Source organism: Pristis pectinata, chromosome 27, assembly GCF_009764475.1.
Source record: "Pristis pectinata isolate sPriPec2 chromosome 27, sPriPec2.1.pri, whole genome shotgun sequence".
Taxonomy (NCBI): domain Eukaryota; kingdom Metazoa; phylum Chordata; class Chondrichthyes; order Rhinopristiformes; family Pristidae; genus Pristis; species Pristis pectinata.
Window position 1 is genome coordinate 20,416,811 of NC_067431.1, and position 21,741 is coordinate 20,438,551.

The following is a 21,741-nucleotide window of genomic DNA, read 5'->3' on the forward strand; positions in this document are numbered from 1 at the left end:
TACCAAGAATCCTGCTATTAACTTTGTACTCTGCCTTGGAGTTTGTCCTTCCAAAGTGTACCACCTCACACTTCTCCGGATTGAACTCCATCTGCCACTTCTCAGCCCAGCTCTGCATCCTATCAATGTCCGTCTGCAATCTTTGACAATCCTCTACACTATCCACAACACCACCAACCTTTGTGTCATCTGCAAGCTTGCCAACCCACCCTTCCACCCCCTCATCCAAGTCATTAATAAAAATCACAAAAAGTAGAGGCCCCAGAACCGATCCTTGTGGGACACCGCTAGGCACAGCCCTCCAATCTGAATGCACTCCCTCCACCACAACCCTCTGCTTTCTACAGGCCAGCCAATTCTGAATCCACATGGCCAAGCTTCCCTGGATCCCATGCCCTTGGACCTCCTGAAGAAGCCTACCATGTGGAACCTTGTCAAATGCCTTACTAAAATCCACGTACACCACATCTACTGCACTACCCTCATCAATCTGTCTGGTCACCTCGTCAAAGAACACTATTAGGCTTGTGAGACATGACCTGCCCTTCACAAAGCCATGCTGGCTGTCCCTGATCAGACCATGATTCTCTAAATGCCCATAGATCCTATCTCTAAGAATCCTTTCCAATAGTTTGCCCACCACAGACATAAGGCTCACTGGCCTTTAATTCCCTGGACTATCCCTACTACCTTTTTTGAATAAGGGGACATTTGCCACCCTCCAATCCTCCAGTACCATTCCTGTGGACAATAAGGCCTCAAAGATCCTAGCCAAAGGCTCAGCAATCTCCTCCTTCGCCTCGTGGAGCAGCCTGGGGAATATCCCGACAGGCCCCGGGGACTTATTTGTCCTAATATTTTCTAACAGCTCCAACACATCCTCTCTCTTGATATCAACATGCTCGAGAACATTAACCTTACCAACACTGTCCTCAGCGTCATCAAGGCCCCTCTCCTTGGTGAATACTGAAGCAAAGTATTCATTGAGGACCTCACCCACTTCCACAGCTTCCAGGTGCACCTTCCCACCTTTATCCCTAATCGGTCCGACCTTTACTCCTGTCATCCTTCTGCTCTTCACATAAGTGAAAAATGCCTTGGGGTTTTCCTTAACCTGACTCGCCAAGGCCTTTTCATGTCCCCTTCTTGCTCTTCTCAGCCCCTTCTTAAGTTCCTTCCTTGCTACCCTATATTCCTCAAGAGACCTATCTGATCCTTGCTGCCTAAACCTTATATGTATGCTGCCTTCTTCCTCTCTCTTGTCAACCATGGTTCCTTCACTCTGCCGTTCTTTCTCTACCTCACCAGGACAAATTTATCCCTAACATCCTGCAAGAGATCTCTGAACAACGAGCACATCTCCATAGTACATTTCCCTTCAAAAATGTCATCCCAATTCACACTCGCAAGTTCTAGCCTTATAGCCTCATAATTTGCCCTTCCCCAATTAAATATTTTCCTGTCCTTTTTGCTCCTATCCTTGTCCATGACAATGCTAAAGGTTAGGGAGCGGTGGTCACTGTCCCCCAAATGCTCACCCACTGAGAGATCTGTCACCTGACCTGGTTCATTACCTAATACTAGATCTAATATGGCATTCCCTCTAGTCGGCCTGTCAACATACTGTGACAGGAATTCATCCTGGACACACTTAACAAACCTTTGGTACTAAGCAGATGCCAATCAATATTTGGGAAGTTGAAGTCTCCCATGATAACAACCTTGTTATTTTTGCACCTTTCCAAAATCTGCCTCCTGATCTGCTCCTCAGTATCCTTGCTGCTACCACGGGGCCTATAGAATACTCCCAGTAGAGTAACTGCTCCTTTCTTGTTCCTAACTTCCACCCATACTGACTCTAGAGAGGACCCTGCTGCATTATCCACCCTTTCTGCAGCTGTAATAGTGTCCCTGATCAGTATCGCCACACCTCCTCCTCTTCTCCACCCCTCCCTATCCCTTTTAAAACACTGAAATCTGGGAATATTCAGTCTCCATTCCTGGCCTGGTGACAACCAAGTCTCTGCAAGAGCCACAATATCATAGTTCCATGTATTTATCCAAGCTCTCAGTTCATCACCCTTATTCCTGATGCTTCTTGCATTTAAGTAAATGCACTTTAGCCCATCCACCTTACTACTTTTATACCCTATACTCTGCTTCTCCTTCCTCAAAACCTCTCTATATGTTAGATCTGGCTTTACTCCAGGCACTTCTTCCACTGACTTATCCCTCCGGTTCCCATCCCCCTTGCAAACTAGTTTAAACCCTCCTGAACCACACTGGCAAACTTGCCTGCAAGGATATTGGTCCCCCTCGAGTTCAGGTGCAACCAATCCAATCTGTACACGTCCCACCTTCCCCAGAAGAGATCCCAATGATCCAAAAATCCAAAACTTTGCCCCCTGCACCAACTCCTCAGCCACGCATTCATCTGCCATCTCCTCCTATTCTTACCTTCACTATCACGTGGCACTGGCAGCAATCCTGAGACTGCTACCCTTGAGGTCCTGTTCTTTAGCCTTCTGCCGAGCTCCCTAAACTCACTTTTCAGGACTTCATCCCTCTTTCTACCTATGTCGTTTGTACCAACATGTACCATGACTTCTGGCTGCTTTCCCTCCCACACAAGAATGCTGTGGACCTGATCAGAGACATCTGGGACCCTGGCACCTGGAAGGTAACATACCATCCGGGATTCTTGCTCATATCCACAGAACCTCTTGTCTGTTCCCCTGACTATCGAGTCCCCTATCACTACTGCCCTCCTCTTCTCCTCCCTTCCCTTCTGAGCAGCAGGACCAGTCCTAGTGCCAGAGACCTGGCTACTGCCACCTGATTCCTGTAGGTCATCCCCCTCAACAGCATCCAAAGCGGAATACCTGTTTTTGAGGGGAACAGCCTCCGGGGTCCTCTGCTCTGTCTGCCTGTTCCATTTCTCTTTCTCTCCCCTGACAGTCATCCATCTATCTGCCTCTGGGACCCTAGAAGTACCTGGTCTAAGGGGGGGGGGGGGGGTGACTGCCTCCCGATGCACAGAATCTACATAACTCTACCGTGAATGGTTGAAGAGAAGTAGCTGTTCTTGAACCTGGTGGTGTGGGACTTCAGGATTCTGTACCTCCTGCCTGATGGTAGCTGCGAAAAGATAGCACGGCCCGGATGGTGGGGATCTTTGATGACCTCTGAGATTTCCCTATTTATGCAATTCTTGCCTTTCACACATCCTGAATTTCCTCCACCCAGCCATTGTCTTGTTAAAAACTTTGGTATTTCTTAATGTATTAAAAGGGGCTCTGTAATAGAAGATTGCTTTTGTCACAAGATATGAATGAGCATGGAAATGAGTGCCATTGTTACCTCCATTTGTGTGAAGATCCAGTCTGTGAATTGCGTCACCCGAGTATAAACACCTGGCCTGTTTATCCGAGCACAGCCAACACCCCAGCTTGTGACTCCAGCTAGGTAGTAGGTTCCAGACATCTCACATACCAGAGGCCCACCGCTGTCACCCTAGGGTTTAAAGAGAACATTTTTGCAGTTAGACTTAAGCTGGCTGGAGAACAGATCATGGGACCCATGGAAAGCTTTGGGGCTTGTTTTTAACATATTGGCCATTTATTTCATATTGAAATGATGGAAGGTTTAACCTTATATTTAAATTGTGGAATGTGATTGTTTAGGATTAGTATTAGGATTAGTAGAGTTTTTTTCGTACGGCCTTTTTCATGTCTGATTAGACAATCCATGACTCCTCTGGAAAAAAGTTGGAATAAAGACTAGAGGCAGGATCTATTTATCCCAGGGGTTGTACTCATTGTCTCTCATGACTCAGTGATTAGCACTCTGAGCTAGATGATTGGGTTTCACGTCCCACTTCAGAGACGAGCACAAATTCCAGACACTCCAATGCAGTACTGAGGGAGCGCTATGCTATCTGGTTACAGATTTTGTATGAGACATTGAACCAAGGCACCTTAAAGTGTTTTCCTTGTCCTTGCAATAATATATTAATATTTCAAGGAATGTCTGCCTCTGTGAATGAGATCTCTAACAAACAGCCAGTGATGTCTACTCTTATTGAAATCAGCAATCAGGCAATGGTCAGACTCAATTCATTTGGAACTTTAATTGCCTTCACAATGGACCTCTAGCTCATCAAAATGATGCAGGTTCCAACCCTGGGTCAGAGCTGGTAGGGTGGTTTTTGACTCTCACCTGACAGGAATCGACTCCTCCGGAGAGCTTGCCAGCGCAGATCATGTGTTCTGTTATCTGTCCACTGTAAATGTTTCTCTGGTTACAGGTCGATCTGCCGATTATATTAACACGAGCTTCGAGGAGGGTGTCAGAGACTGAGGCTGAAATGCATTGCACAAGGAGTTAACCGCAGGAAGTCTGGGTGGGCAGGGGGTGACTATCCAGTCTTAAATTTGAAACACACAATTGAATGAACGTTGTTATGCCAAATAACACAACCACCATTACGTTAGGCAATAAGTTTCAGTATCAATAAAGGGGTAAATCATACAACAATGGCTACAGGCATTTCCACCACACCTTTAACATATCAGGACAAACCAAGAGCTTTCACAATACATAATTAATTAAAACTGCCAATTAAGGACATATGAGGCATAGGCAAAACACTTGATCAAAGACGTGAGTAATAAGAAGTGCTTCAAAGGGGAAAGAGAAAGAGTTTGAGCAAGGGAATTCCAGACTTTAGGACTTTGACAGCTATAAGCAAGGCCACCAATGGCTGGGAGATTAAGGGAAAAATCCATCTGTTTTTTTTATTTACACACGGAGAGGTTTTATAACTGAAGTTCTCAGTTGAGTTTTCACTAATGAAATTAATGCTGTTGACATGCCCTGACAAGAATTGCTGGCCTGGAATCAAGGGAGGGTTTTTTTTTAACAATGAAAACTTCAGCTCTTTGCTCTTCCTAATGGAGAAGCAACAGGTAAGAACATGACTCACAAAAAAAAAGCAGAATTTTGTGCAGGAATGTTGGGAAGCCTAATAATTTAAAAAAAGTTGCCTTACTTTTCTCAAATGAAACCCCACTAAGAAATGAACAATATTTGTTTTGTCTAATTAGTGACTGTGCCAAATTACATACACAGCTTGGGGAATGGAAAACAAGCTCCCCAGTCCTTTGACCCACTTATGGGCATACCCTTACTTACTTGCATGCTCGTGTACGCGACCAAATCCTGTAATCCAACAAGGCGCTCCATCTGGGAATTCCTGATAGTAGGTTGGCAAACAGACAGGTCTAACTTTATCTGGAAAACAGATTTTGTCTGTCACTACATGGAAGGTAATCAAAGTGATTTCACACACATGTACATTCAGGAAGATCCATAAGGAATTTACCTGGCTCTCCTCCAGGCCTCCACATTGGAGACCACCATTCCCTGTTCGATTGGGATGGTTCAATCCACAAATTTCTAGTTGTGGTGTCTTGTTGTACGATTGCAGGAGATCATTTGTTCCTCAGTCCCATGAATGCTGACTTGTCAGTAGCTCCTTCGGGGTCGTGGAGCAGAGGGTATGGGAGAGTGGTTGGAGATCAGGCCAGTAAGCAGTTTGGTGAGGGTTATTGAGGAAGGTGTGAGGGTCATTTGACAAGGTTCAGTGAGGGGAGGGAGTTGGCTGTCAGTCTGGGTTGGTGGTGGTCATTAGTAGTAGGGGGTGTATGGGTGGAAGTACTCTAGTCAGGGGTGGGAGCTAGTGGTGAGGGGGTGTGGAGTGTTGGGGGAATCAGGCCAGCTTGTACGGCATGTTGGAGGGTGGAGTTGTGGGGATGGCAGAGGGACATAAGCTTGATGGAGGGTGAGTCTATACTCTGGGGGAGAGGCAATACCTCAGGGACATTTGAGTTTGTTTCCAATGCTAGCCTAGATCATGCAGAGGGAGACCTAAGTATAATGAAGCAGGTTTCACAGGAACATTCAAGGTTTGCTTCTGCACCAATGGCCTGCAAAGTCTGGATATGCATTGTCTGGCGTTGGAATGCCATTGGGTGTATCCGGGTCCTCCATGCATCACATGTCAATAGCACGGTGGAGGCAAGAATGAAAATCGTAAATTTTACATCCATGCACATCCTTGTGATTAGCAAGGGTATAATTTAGAAGGGGACATTCACCAGCCCCACTTCTGCTCTTCCCATAAGCATGAAAATTTGCTCAAAATTATGAATAATTGCTCTAATAATCACATTGATCTAGGACAGCAACTACGTATCTCAAAAATTCATTATAAATGGATTGTTACACCAATGGTCAATCTGTAAGCAGCATGTTGTTATTTTAGAGGATTTTTAATAATGAAACAATATGACATTGGTTGTGGCCAAATGGACTCAACAGAACATTACCTGTTATCTCCAATGGTCTGCTGAGCTTCATCAAAGCAACATCATTATCATTGGTCTTTGAGTTGTAGTTCCTGTGAACGATGATTTTTGAGACGTATCTCAAAGTAGCTTCTGAGAGTTGACGTTGTGAAATGAAGCCGCTGTACACTTTCCAGTTGGATGGTTGAAGCGCTTCATTACTGCAATGAAAGGAAGGTCAACTTCAGTTACAAAAGGCTTTGATTGTGTCTCTCCCTGCCTCATCCACACCTTTCCTGCCCAATCTGGTTGATTGCAATGCCAAGCAGCATGGAAACACACCCCTATGCTGGCAGGTCCTGATTTAACCTGTAGAGTGTCTCTGATGACATCACTGAAGCCCTGATTTGTTATTTTATCCCAAGGACTGAACAGGACATCAGTAAGATTATCCCTGCAATAAATCAAGGGCCTTAAAGCAAAGATTTTACATGTTCTTGCAGTTTTCTTGTGGGTCCAGGAGGAATTGGGAGCAATCCTCCAGCCTTGGATTTATCCTCTCCTGGAGGATATGGAAGATAAGAAACAGGAGCAGGAGCAGTCTGCCCCTCAGGAGTGTTCTGCCATTCAATGGGATCATGGTTAATCAGGTTTGGCCTCAACACAACTTTCCTACTCTCTTCGCCGACCCTTCATTCCCTTGTAGTTTGTATCTCTCTGCCTCCACATCTTTCTGGAGGAGAGAATTCCAGAGATTCACAATCCTCTGAGAGAATAAATTCTTCCTCATATCCATCAGAAATGGGCAATCTGTTATCCTGAAACTATGTCCTTCAGTTTTAGATATCAGCACTCAGAGAAACATGTTCTCAGCTTCCACCCTGTCAATCAGAATCCTTCATGTTTTAATGAGATCACTTCTCATTCTTCTATACTCCAACCTTCCTTCATACACCAACCACTTCATCCAGGAAACAACCCGGTGAACATTCTCTGTAATGACTCAAATGCAAGTATATCCTTACATATGGAGACAGTATTCCAGGCGAGGTCTCACCAGTGCCCTGTAAACTTGCATCAGCACTCCCTATTTCTGTACTCCATACTACCTGCAATAAAGGTCACCATTCATTCAGCCATTCTAATTGCTTGTAGCACTTGCAAATTAACTTTTTTATGTTTCATGTGCTAGGACCCTCAAATCTCTTCCTACTGCAACATTTTGTAGTCTCACTCTGTTTAAATAATAATTTGCTTTATCATTCTTCTTTCCAAGGTTTTCCCACATTTTACTCCATCTGCCCACTTACTTAACCTACCTCCATCCCTTTGCTGGCTCTTTGTGTCCTCTCATAATTTGCTAATCCCCCTGTAGCAAACTTGGCTACAGTACACACAGTCCCTTCATCCAAGTTATCAATATAGATTGCAAATGGTTGAGGACTGAGCACTGATCCCTGTGGAACCCTACTAGTTACTGATTGCTAATTGGAAAATGCTCCAGTTATTCTGACTCTCTACTTTCAGTTAGTTAGTCATTTCCTTTGTCATGCCATCAGCCTCATGGGCCTCCTACCTTGTGCAAGAATCTTTTACATTGCATCTTTTTGGAAATCCCAATGCCTTTTGGAAATCCAAATACACTATAACAACTAGTTATAGTGTTCCTTTGTCTACTCAGTTTGTTACATCCACAAAGCTCCATCAAAATTGTCAAACACAATTTCTCTTTCATATAACTATGTTTACTTGATTGTCTTATGGTTTTCTAATTAGCCTATTATACCTCCTTAATAATGGTTTCCAGAATTTTCCTGATGCTGGGAGTCAGACTAACTGGATCATAGTTTGCTGTTTTCTGTCTCCTTTCTCGAATAGTTTTGTTACATTTGTGGTTTTCCAGTTCTCCAGAACCTCCATAATTCAGGGAATGTTGGTGGATTACTACCTCTGCAGCCACTTCCTTTCAGACTGTAAGATTTGGGTCATCAGGTCCAGGCAACTTGCTGGGCTTTGTCCCCATTAGATTTCCTGGTACTTTTCTCAAGTGATAGAGATTAAGTTCTTCTCTTTCCAAAGCCCGTTAGGATGTTTTCATTGGGTTGTTTTCATTGGGATGTTTTTGTTGGGATGTTTTTATGTTTTTCACCATGAAGACCAATCCAAAATAATTATTTAGAATATCATCACTTCCTCTCTTCCATTATTAATTCTCCAGTCTTATCAATTAAGTGTCCAACATTTACTTTAGTTATTCTCTTCTACTTTATATACACATAGAAGCCCTTACTGTATGTTTTTATCTCATTTGCTAGTTTACTCTCATATTCTACCTTTTCCCTTTGCTGGTATTAAAAATTTCCTGATCCTCTAACCCACCACAAACCTTTGCGATATTGTTTGCATTTTCTTTCAATTTCATACCATCATTAACTTCCTTATTAGCACAAATAGTGCATTCCTCTCACAGAATCTTTCCTTTAATGAGATTTATGGAGTATTTTGTAAGTATCTGCCACTGCAGATTTACCATCTTACCCCTTATTGTATTTTCCCAGTCTACTTTTGCCAATTCTTTGCTAATACCATTTTCGTCGACTGTTCATTTCCACCATAGATGCTGCCTGACCCGCTGAGTTCCTCCAGCTTTTTTTGTGTTGCTCCAGACTTCCAGCATCTGCAGTCTCTTGTGTATCCTCATACCATTTTAACTGTCTTTATTTAATTTTAAGTAATGACACCAGTTTCAGACCCAAGTTTTTCACCCTCAAACTGAAATTGAATTCTACTATTCGATGATCACCCTTTCATAGAAGATTTTTTATACTGTAAGATCATTAATTAATCTGGTCTCATTACATGATACCAGATCTAAAATAGCTTACTCCCTGGTTTGTTCCTCAACATACTGTTTTAAGAAATCAGCCCATTCTATGAACTTGTTCTGACTTCTAAATTTGCTGATTTGATGTGTCCAATCTAAATGATAACTATAATCTGCTATAATTATTACAAGCCCCTATTATTTCTTGATTTATTCTCTGTCCTACAGTATAGCTACAGTTGTGTGGCCTATACACTCTTCTACTAGTGACTTCCCTCAAAGCACCTTACATCGACCTTTCTCCCCACAACTCCCCCACCCTAGATCCTGTCTTCTGTTTTGCACCATGACTGAAGACCAATTCCAACTTTGTTACTCACTCAAAGAAGCAGTGACCTGCGGTGATCACCCAGTCCTGTGAGATGATGGATCCACCACACACTGGCTGTGACTTGTAATGTAGACTAACTTGCCAGGGCCACTTTCCCAGTAGGGCAGGTGTCCCACCCACGATTCTGGAAGATGTCTTGAACCTTTTACCACAATCTAGAGTGTGCGAAGAGATGATATTCAAATGGTGTTGTTTCTATTCTTTGCTGCTGGAGATTGTTTCTATTGATATTGATTGAATGCAACAAAAAAAACAAGCTTCCAAACTCATTAAATGAGGCAAGAAATTCGAACCTAACTTTCCAAATTAAAGGACTATTCCAGGACTTTGTGTCTAGCACAGGTTAGGATACAGGTTCCTTTCTGTGACCCTCAGTAGAGTTCCTGATCACAGATGGAGAGTCTTCATACAGTAAATATCTTGCTTTGATGTTTAATTTTGGCTGGAATTGTATACTTTAGTGTTATTGACTATGTCAAATTATTTGTCTCGCAGGCTGATGTATTGGTACTATAGTTCATGCAAAATTACTGGCATTCATTACCCTGCAATGTACAGAAGTATCAACACCATTATTAGCACTTTAATATCATTGATATGTTTAGTTCTTTCGTGTTAATAAAATAATTGACCTTTGTAGCAATGATATGAGCTTGCATTATCAACATATTATTATAGTATATCAATTTTTAATATTAGAACAGTGTAGAGGAGTGTATAATAGAACAATGTGATGGGAAATTCCATTTCTATCCTGTGCTTAATCTACCATGCAAGCAGATAATACTAGCAATTGTCTAGGATTGAAGGAATACAATTGCCCAGCATTGGTAGCTTTAAACAAAAAACATATTTTTCTTCCAGAAGAACAAGGTTTCATTTTTAGTTCGAGCTTGATTATGCTTACCAACACAATACAGACAGACGACATCTTTAGTGGAGCACTGGGAGCTGAAAAAGAGTAAATCGTTCCTCGTCAATGAAAAGCAAAATTGGTTCAATGCTACATGACAGTGCACAGTAATGCAACATAGGCCAAGGTCATTACAGATCAGTGAAACAGCGAGGTCACTGTTGACTGATGTGATGTATTTATTATAAATAAGACATATTTTGGAATAAAAATGAAAATTATCTGCCAAAATCATTTTAAAATGTTCAGCTCCTTAAAATAACTATATGCAAATTGTGACACTGCATGTATTTGAGAAGCAATCTGGTTACTTCTCCCAAAACTGCAAGCAATTTCCTCTCCTGAAGGCACTGATTCTGGTGTTCAGTGCCTGGGATTCAGTTATTTGCATCATGCTTTTGACTAAATTTAATGTGTGTGTGAACAGTGAGGGAAAGAACCCCAACCAATGTTTAATGTCTTCAGCTAGGCAGGTAAACCCAAGTCTGGGCCCAGAGCCCTTGTGTCGGCAGGAGGTCGGGTCAGCAGTAGTCACTTAATGTTACATAGGACAGAAAATGGAATTAAAGCCGGCCAGTTACTGGGCAATGGTCCCTGGTATGTGAGGGCTCAGTGCTACACACTGCATGGTGCTCTCCTCCAGCTGAGGGGGAGATGGTTGAGAGCTTCAAGTTCCTAATGTAAGTATCACCAATAATTTATCCTGGTCCAGCCAGGTAGACGCTGTGACCAAGAATGCGTACCAGCGTCTCTACTTCCTCAGATGGCTAAGGAAATTTGGCATATCCCCAGTGACCCTCACCAACTTTTGCAGATGCACCATAGAAAGCATCCTATCCGGATGCACCACAGCTTGGTATGGCAAGACCACAAGAAATTGCAGAAAGTTATGAACACAATCCAGTCTATCATGAAACCAGACTCCCATCCATTGACTCCGTCTATGCTTCCTGCTGCCTTGGGAAAGCAGCCAACATAATCAAAGACCCCTGCCACCTCGGTCATTCTCTTCTCCCCACCCCCTTCCTTCAGGCAGAAGATACAAAAGCTTGAAACACGTCCCACCAGACTCAAGGACAGCTTCTATCCCGCTGTTATAACCCTCTTGAACTGACCTTTTGCATGATAAAGAACTCCTAATCTCTCAATCGAGTTTGTCATGGCCCTTGCACCTTATTTGACTATCTGCACTGCACTTTCTCTGTAACTGTAACACCGTATTCTGCATTCTGTTGCTGTTTCTCCTTTTGTACTACCTCAATGTACTCTTCTGGAATGATCTGCGTGGATGATATGCAAACAAAGCTTATCACTGTATCTCGGTACGTATGACAATACTAAATCAGTTACTAATTACCAATGACCAATTTCCATGGAGTCACTGGGTAATGCTCCTGGTCTTTGGGGGTTAGACCCATACACTGGGTGGTGCCCTCCCTCTCCATGAATCACTGGTCAGTCTTCTTGTATGTCTCCAAGTGACAATTTAATCTCATAATTTAACCTCTTGCATTTATTTATTTTAACTATTTCTTTCAACCGCTATTTTTATTGTTGTCATTTCACAATGTAGACAAACTTCCATTGTTCTAGTTTCCTGCTGCACCCAATGACATTCAAATCAGTACATTAATTAGCAGCTGAAAATAGCCCCTTGTGTGGGGGTGAGTGGTAGAGTCTTGGAGAGAGTTGATGGGAATGTGGGGAGAATAAAATGGGTTTAAACTGGACTCGGTTTGCTTCTACGCTGTATGACTTTATGGTAAATCTCTCCAAGGAGCTTAACAGCCCTGTTCTTATTTTATTCAACAACCAATAACATACCTGTGGCTCAGCATACTTTGTAGATTGGTCCCTTGTTTTGTTGTGTTGATCACAAGGGTTGGAAATTGCTTTCCAATCGTACTCCCGGTATGGTAAGAACTGAAAAACAATTACATAATATAATCTTCGGGAGGCTGAATAACGTTGTGTCTACTATCTCTGAAAGAATCTAAGCCCTGTCATTGCAAAAACAAGGCTGCAAAACTATTTCAAATGAATAAGTGAAAACTATATTGATACTAGCAAGTGCAGAGGGGAAGAGCATAAGCAAAGACTGGTGGCAGACACAAAAGGAAATGCAAAAATATTTTACAGGCATATGATCAGTAAAATTTTTATAAGTGGAGAGATGGAACCAATCAAGGGAATCTTCTCACAGAGGCTGAGGTACTCAATGACTAATTTACATCAGTATTCACCAAAGATGTTGCTGGAGTCCTTGAGATAATGGACAGTCTAAAAACTGATAAAAGAGGAGATTCTAGAAAGGCCAACTATACTTAAAGTTGATAGATCACTTGATTCTGATGGGATGCAACCTAGTCTGCTGAGGGAAGGAAGGGAGGAAATTGCAGGGGCCTTGGCTATAATGTTCCAAATATCAATGATTACAGAGGTGTGGCTGAGTACTGGGAAACTACAAATGTTATAGCACGGTACAGAAAAAGAGCGAAGGGTAAACCCAGTGACTGAAGGTCAGTCAGGTTAACTTCAGAGGTGGGGAAAATGGTAGAAGAGGTAATTAGGGATAGAATTAACAATAACTTGGACCAGTGTGGATTGATCCCAAAAAGTCGGCATGGATTTATTAAAGGTTTTAAACTACCATTTTGTTAAATTCTGCTTTTAATGGACCTTGACCTTTGTGCCCTTAACCCTTTACTTTCTGTACCCACATCCAAATCCTTGGCTTTCATAACTTCGTATCCCAGTGGCAGATGACTGCACCTCCTGCAACCCTCATGATGCTCATACCTCCAGCATCTCAGCAGCACTTATACCCTTCCTGTTACATCCTGTGTAAGCTGGTCCTTGAATATCCTGCACCCCATTTCCAGACACTTGATCAACATACCTTTTGAACCCCAGTTGTTGACATGTCTTGTCTGCCAAAGATCGACTCCAGTCCGTATAGCAAACGGATGACCATCGTTTGTCTTGCCACCCATAGACCTCCAGCTGTGATTCCTTTCCACTGAATCGCACTAGATTAGTAAATTAAGTAATGGTTTATTTAAGTTATTTCATTATAATGAAAGATATTTAATGAGTAGTGTGGATTGAGACATCTTACCACATCCCAGTTCATCGCTGTTGTCCTCACATTCACTGATCCCATTGCAATGGGTCATCGGGCTTGAGCAGTGGCTGCTTGAGGATCCTTTTGGACTATCCACCACAAACTTGACTAGCAGGAGGAAGCAAAGTAAGTTGTTAACATGCATTCGGTACATTGTGAGGTGTACAAGTGCTTGTGAGAGTTTATAAAAGAAATAGTGAGCAGAGGTTGCACAGATTAGAGATTTATTCCCCTGAGTATGGAAGATCTAATTGAGATGTCTAGAATGATCAAACTATTTGATAGGTTTGATGGGGAGAAACTATTTCCTCCACTGGGAGAATTCAGTACTCAGGGGAAATAATCCTAAAATTTAAACCAGGCCTTTAACCAGATTATACCAGGAAGAACTTCACACAAAAATTACTGGAAATCTAGAATTAGAATATTTAAAACTGAGAGATAGTTTTTTTTGTCGTGCAAAAGTTTGAGGTTTACGGAGTCAAAGTAAATGGAATAGAGATGCAGATCATCCATGATCAAATTGTATGGTGGGAAAAGTTCAAGAGGCTGAAGAGTGTATTTCTCTTCATGTGTTCCCAATATGGCTAGCTGTTCAAGTATGGCCATGGAGCAACCAGAATTGTTGGGAATTAAGAATATAAGAACACAAGAAAAAGTAGCAGGAGTGGACCACTCAACCCCTTACACCTGCTCCACCATTCCTTAACTTCATGGCTGATCTTTCACCTCAGCTCCAATTTCCTGGACTAATTCTACATCCCAATACTGTCAGATTTACTTACAAACAATCCAAGCACCAATGCCCAGGACAGAAAGGACCAGAAACAGGGAGATGATGCAATAGTAGGTCTTCCTCTTTGGATCGCAGCATTGTGAAGAGCTTGGAACTGAAAGAAAGTGGAGAACATACTAAGGATTGTGCGCTGAGTAACAGACTGAAATCAGGTGATCCTCACCACCAGTGTGTTTCCCCCACCCCCTTCCAATCCTCCTCTGGTCTTCCTAGTTTTGTTCCCTTTCCTATACTCCCCCCGCAGTCCCCCTCCCGCTTCCATCAGCCCAGTACACACACGCTGGGTGCCCCCCTGTGGCCCCCTCCCCTCCATTCCGGTTCCATCTGCCCTACACCTTTCCCCTAAAGGTTCCCATCATCACCTTCCTTATTTATCAGATTCCTGCTTATCTCCCTCCCAGCTGTCTCTACCTTCACTCTCTCCTTCTCACAGCTGGCTCCACCTACTTTTTTTCCTTTGTCTGCATCCATCTCTTGTGCACTTGCCTCTGCCTCCCAGCTCCACCTTCCCCATCCCCCTCCCCTACCTGGCTTGTTCTGCCTGTTATTCTTCACCACCCCCTCCCCAGTCCACCAATCACCCCTTGCCCCTGTCTTACCACTCTTTATACTGGCTATCCCCTTCTCCACTCTTGGTCCTGATGCAGGGTCTCAACCCGAAATGTCATCAGTTCCTTTCCTCCCCCTGTTCGACCCGCTGAGTTCTTCCAGCAGATTATTTGTTGCAACAGACTGAGATTTCTTGTGACTGATGCGAACATAACACATTGGTGAATCTCCACGGCAAATTTCCTATTTGTCTGATGGCCATTTGATATCACAGCCTTGGCAACCATGGAAAATTACCGTTAAGCTAGCCAGACACTGGTGAAACTGGCGCAGAAGTTTACCCCCAAAGTGTACAGTGGGCAAGTCAAACTCAATAACATTGCTAATGAAGAACACAGACCAGGAAACAATCCTTTGGCCCAACTGGTCTATACAAGAATCTATGCTTGTGTGAGCCTCCTCCCACCTTCCTTCATCCAATCCTATCGGGAAGCTCTTCCAATCATTTCTTCTTTATGTTTATCAAACTTTTCCCTAAAATGTATCTGAACTATTCCCTTCATCTGTTCCGTGTAGCGGCAGATTCTACATTCTCATCACATTCTACGTAATCAAGTTTCTTTTGAATTCCCTTGGACTGGATTTATAGAGACATTTTATATTTATTATCCCTGGTTCTGGAGTTCTCTTATGAAAAGATTTTTTTCTGTCTGAATTATCATATTCTCACAGTCTTTACTTTTTTGGAGAAAAGAGATAAAACCCATTCATTCTTTCTTGACAGATTTAACACCTGCGTTACAGTGCCATTCCATAGGTACTGAGGGTGTTGGGGGAGTGCCTTTTTAATTTTCAATAATTGTAGAACATATAAAATATTCTGACATTCACTGAACATTCAGTGTCTCTCTATTGTGCACAGATGCCCAAAGATTACATTAGTGAACATCTCAGTTTACAAATCCCTCCTTCATGAACATACTTTAAAAGTATTTACCTTGGTTAACTTTTTAACTCATATGACCTATAGTTTAACAGAGACAATAATACAACTTTTTCCACCATTAGATCTACATATTTTCACAAATATGCATCCATATTCTGTTATGCATATAATCAAGAACATGGCTATAATTATGCACTTGCTTTATTAGACCCATCACTCATACATCTGTGCTCACACATGCAGACATTCACATGCAGATTTATATTCAGTCACGGATACACATGCCCTCATATATAACAACAAACATTTGTTAAAGACATACATAGACAAACACAGACACAGACAAAACCTACCTTTATTTTGGGTAACTTGAGTTGGAGGACGTCTTGGACCTGGAGCAGGAATGTAGTAGGGTTGGTATGGTCCTGGCCCTGTGCTGGGGTAAGGTTGAGTAGGATAGGGGGGCTGGCCTTGTGGTACATTGGGGTAGGGTGGTGGTGGATATGAATCCTGTGAGTCTCCATACGCTGGTGGTTGAATGTGCTCTGGCGAATAACTGCTATAAAAATTCTGAAATTAAGAAAGGAATTCAACTGTAAACAACTAACTTCACTCATTTTCAATTATTACTACAGCAGGGTCCACTGATCCCTTTAAACCAAAATGAATGCTTGGACATACAGTGTACTCCCACATAACGGGTAACAGAAATTTGCCCCTATGGAATTCACAAACAACTAACAAATTTGAGATACGGAGTAAAAATTCGATCTTACAGAATTTATATCAGAAAAAAAATTATATCAGCAAAAGAAACAACAAATTTTGTAATTTTTTGTCGAGGATTCATATTAAGGAGAATCGGATATGGATGGTTTTCTAGGAATGCAACCTCCCTGTAACGCAGGGTGTAATGTAGTGAGGAAGGTATGGGCAGGATACTTTAAGTTATTGTGACTGCTAAAGAGGTGACAGTTTATGAGCTGAAGATCCAACTGCCCAAATTCGATCCTGACCTCTGGTGCAGTCTGTGTGGAGTTTCCATGTTCACCTTCTGACCTCATGGGTTTCCCCCGCGTGTTTCAGTTTCATCCCATGTCCCACACGTGTGCTGTTCATAGGTTAATTTACCACTATAAATTACTCTGAGTGGAGAAGAATTGTGGGGTGGGGAGAGATGGGGGGGTGTGGGTGAGGAGGAAGCTAGCTGACAGGGATGAGAGATAGAATAGGTAGTGGGGAAACAAGTGAGGGAATGGGAGAGACAGCATAGACTGAAGGGCCAAAGAGCCTCCAAAATTATAAGAAAATACCAACATAAAAAAAAGAATATTATTCAACTTTAGGTAGACAGTATTCACACCAAGTGCTTGCCTATGTAATCCTCAAGTGATCATACACTGGACTCCAGACCAGCAGAACGAGCACATAATTTAGACTGACACTCCAGTGCTGTACTGAGTGAGTGCTGTACTATCGGAGGTGCCAGTTTTGGGTGAGACATTTAACTGAAGCCCCTTGAGCCTTCTCATGTAAAAAAATATTATGGCATTCTTTGACAAAGAGTTGGGAAATTATACCTTATATTCTATCCAATATTTGACCTTCAACCAGCACCTACCATTGGCAATCTGGTCTATCTTATTGGGGTTTGTGCATTCTGACATTACAGCCCTGATTACACTTCAAAGGACTTAATTGGCAATAAGGCTTTCAGGGATGTCATGTGGTTGTGAGAGGTGCCATATAAATGCATTTATTGTCTGTTCTGTTCCACCAGCATGGCATTCGAGTGCTCTTTGCATCAGTCTATCTGAGTGACATTGTAACTTTGGGCCAAGTTGCATGGTGGGTTAGCATCAAAGAGGACACATGGAGCCGGCAGAGTGTAGACTTTCACTCCCCAGGGAGGGTGGGGTTTGAGCTCAGTTCCGAGAGTTTCAAGGCAGAACAGTAATGCGTCACAGCCTTCAATGAAATTTGATTGAAAGAAAGGGCCTTTGTCTGCACAATATTGACAAACCACAGAAATCAGCTGGAAGATCTTGTTTGACATGGTCACAGAGTCATTAAGTTTAACACAGAACACGGAAAGTTCCAGATTAAGTTCACAGTTTGAGATCGATTAAATTAAAGCTAACAGGTGTGGAAAAAAACTTATTTTTCTTAAAGGAAATCAACATATTTTCTGGTATATAATTAATGCTCCCTGACACAGTCGCACCTACTGGTGTCTGAGACTGATCGACTCACACTCGCTGCTCCTGGACAAAGCTACTCACCCTGCCACAGATAGTTTCCAGATTGATACTTTCACACCACTGATCTGGAATGGAAAGGGGAAGGTGGTGTAGCAGGGAGTGTCAGTGCCGCAATCCCGATCTCCAGCGCTGACTGCGATTACCTGTTGCATAGATCTCCTCAGGGTGCTCTACTTTTCTCCCACATCCCAAAGATGTGTTGGTTGGAAGATTGATTGACTACTGTAAATTGTCCCTGGTGCGGTTGGGTGGCGAGAGAATCTGGGAGACGGTGGGGGCGTGCTGTGGAGGGGAAAGGAGTTGATGGATATGTGAATGAGAAGTAGATGGGAAGTAGATGGGAATGGGGTTGTGGGATTGGTCTGAGAGTTAGCATAAACTCCATGGGCTGAATAGCCTCTTTCTATACAGTAAAGAAATATAAAATATGAGGAATGTTTGTAATAACAGTAGAGTTCTGATATTCCAACTAATATCCAACAGAAGAAGTATCTGGCCACTTATTTCACTGCTTTATGTGGTGCAGAAAATAGCTGCCATAGTTGCTAAAAGAACTACATTGAGTCTACCGAGGGTAGGCACAGTAGTGTAGTGGTTAGTGTAACGCTTTACAGCGCCAGTGACCTGGGTTCAAATCCGGCCACTGTCTGTAAGGAGTTTGTATGTTCTCCCTGCATCTGCGTGGGTTTCCTCCGGGTGCTCCGGTTTCCTCCCACATTCCGAAGACGTACGGGTTAGGAAGTTGTGGGCATGCTATGCTGGTGCCGGAAACATGGCGACACTTGCGGGCTGTCCCCAGAACACTCTACACAGAAAGATTAATTTCACTGTGTGTGTCGATGTACATGTGACTAATAAAGAAATCTTATCTTATCAAACAATCTGCTGGAGGAACTCAGCAAGTTGAGCAGCATCTATGGGAGGAAAGGAATTGTTGACATTTCGGGTCGAAACCCTGCAACATGAACATTGCTAAGTTCATGGTCTTGAGGAACTGGGGGTTTTGCTGGTGGAGTCAGATGAGGACAGGGCAGAGGAGGCTTGGAGCTAGTTGCAGTTGAAAGTACTTTCACATACTTTGCACTCTAATCAAGAAATGCAAACAAAATATACAGACAATAGGAAATCAGAAGTTTGCCCATTAATCTGTCCGCTATTTTGATAAAACCATCTGGAGGAATAGATAAAATGGAAATTAATTTATTTGATGGCATAACTGCTGTAGTGACATGGCAAGAATATGCAGAGAACAAAAAAAAGGAAAGAGTAACATGCAGACGTAGACAGTAAGATAATTATTTTAAGTCTTTAAAAACTGTCCACCCTCAATGTAGTTGCTGGAAGCTAACTTCCTGATTTAGTTAACCATGGCTAAATCACACAACTCATTAAATACTGGGGATTTTGTTGGTGTTTTAAGACCCTAGGGCATTCCATGTGATTCGCTGTCCAATGCCCAGACACCACCAGTTTCGACCAGGCACAGGTGTAATGGCCATATTTTTGTCAGTAATGCGGGCAAAACTATTGCCACTTGATGTCATTGCTTTGTAAAACAGACAATGACTTCAAGACTTTCATGCATTAGTCTCCCACTACCACTTTCAGTGATTTAGGCCTTCTCCGCAGGCTCCATTAGAATCTAGGGAGATCAATAGAATTGACGAGCATTTCAGCTACACACTCTGCAAAATCACCTCAAACTCCCATGTTTGAGGTCTAATTGAATTTTTTATGGAAACCAAACTCATTTTTTTAATTATATAACTCATTTCAAAGACTTCAGCATCACTGACAAGGCTATCAGTTATTGCTCCTCCTTGAGGAAGAAGTCATGATCTACATTCATGAACTGCTGCAGTTCTTCTGTGGAGTCCATTCCCTTACTGCTGTTGGGGAGGGAGTTCCAGGATTTAGATCCTGCAATGATGAAACAACAAAATATTTCCAAGACAGGGTGGTGTGGGACTTGGAGGGGAACTCTGGCGGGTGGTGGTGTTTCCATTTGTTTGCTGGTTTTGTCTACTAGGTGGTAGACGTTGCAAATCTGTTAGGTGCTGATGGAATAATCTTGGCAACCAACTGCCCTGCTGCTTGGAAATCTCTCTGGCCTTAAAACAAATGATGGTATGGATTTGTGTTTTAATTCTCTCATATAAATATTTATAGTGTATGTTCCAATTTTAACTTTGAACAGTGTAATATTTAAAGAGTTAATTGAAACTTTGGAGATGTTGCTTCTTAGTATGGTATCTGTGAGAATTCTTCACTGTGATTGGCTGTTCAGTGACTTTGACAACATGCAAGTGATCTTGTTAAACAGACTCCTGGCAGCCAAAGGTACCAGAGAAATGGAAGACTGCATGACAGAGGTTGTTAGGTTTTTGTTGGAACCTTCTGCAAGGCCACCAGTGAGCTCCATTGATTTGCTGCTAACTGTAGATTCTGGGCTTCAATTCGTTATGCCAGCTGGAAGAACCCTGTTGTTACACATTCCCTAACACCATAAGTGACTTTCAACCTATTTTTAGCCATGGGCCAATTAATTCCAGGCTTTACCTCTGAGTCAAAAATATGTTCCAAGTGACACTTCAGGTATTTGAGCACAAATTCCATGCTGAAATCCCAGTGTGAAACTTACAGGTGCTGACTTTTGGATGAGGAACGAAGCAGAGATTCCCTCTGCCTTCTCGGATTTTTACATAAGAACCCTTGGCAGCAATTTGAAGAAGGGCACAGAAGTTCTCACTGGTGTCTTGGTCAATAGGTATCTTGTGGCCAATACCTACATTTGGAGATCTGGTCCTCATCACACTGCTATTTGTGGGAGCCTGTGTATGAGACACTTGCTGAAGTAAAGTGATCAATTGAAGTTATATGGACATACAAGGGGATGTTTGTTTAGAATAAGATTTCTTTATTACCCACATGTACATCAAAACACACAGTGAAATACATCTTTTGCGTAGAGTGTTCTGGGAGTAGCCTGCAAGTGTCGCCACGCTTCTGGCGCCGACACAGCATGCCCACAACTTCCTAACCCGTACGTCTTTGGAATGTGGGAGGAAACCGGAGCACCCGGAGGAAACCCACGCAGACACAGGGAGAACGTACAAACTCCTTACAGACAGCGGCTGGAATTGAACCTGGGTCGCTGGTGCTGTAAGGTGTTATGCTAACCGCTACACTACCGTGCCTGTCCCTACACCTCCATGACTATTCAATATATTGCCTCGTGTCAAATTGGGAATCTGGATGCAACTAAATTCATTTCTATTGGTAAATATATAATCTCTTCTATTAGTAATGCTAAATAATAATGTGTAAAATGTGGAGCTAATTAACAGCACTTGTCCAGGAAGGAACCAGGATGTAGGAACCAGAGTCAGCTTTGCTGTTTTGGAACAATGAACTTTTCTGGCTTGAAGTCTGTGAGTTTAACTTCTCCTCCAAATCCTTGAGGTCAAAGCTCCGGTTGCTACTGAAGAAACACCATTGGAGTTTCCACTTTTGGAGATGTGAAAACAAAACCCTACCTACCCTATCAGATAGATAGAAAAGATTCCATGCCACTTTATTGGAGAGGTGCT

At 42.5% G+C, this 21,741-nt stretch overlaps 1 protein-coding gene across 1 annotated transcript in view; it reads right to left on the reverse strand.

Moving 5' to 3' along the window:
- Nucleotides 1-21,741, reverse strand: part of LOC127583670 (transmembrane protease serine 2-like) — a 33,784-nt gene that overhangs the window by 6,052 nt on the left and 5,991 nt on the right. Inside the window, exons 2-12 of the mRNA XM_052039893.1 lie at nt 16,244-16,460; nt 14,385-14,489; nt 13,594-13,707; nt 13,375-13,504; nt 12,300-12,398; nt 10,470-10,513; nt 9,552-9,717; nt 6,390-6,568; nt 5,194-5,292; nt 4,219-4,361; nt 3,361-3,513 (exon numbers count right to left, since the gene is read on the reverse strand). Coding sequence (XP_051895853.1) covers nt 3,361-3,513; nt 4,219-4,361; nt 5,194-5,292; nt 6,390-6,568; nt 9,552-9,717; nt 10,470-10,513; nt 12,300-12,398; nt 13,375-13,504; nt 13,594-13,707; nt 14,385-14,489; nt 16,244-16,460 — 1,449 coding nt within the window. The remainder of the gene's footprint in view (nt 1-3,360; nt 3,514-4,218; nt 4,362-5,193; nt 5,293-6,389; nt 6,569-9,551; nt 9,718-10,469; nt 10,514-12,299; nt 12,399-13,374; nt 13,505-13,593; nt 13,708-14,384; nt 14,490-16,243; nt 16,461-21,741) is intronic.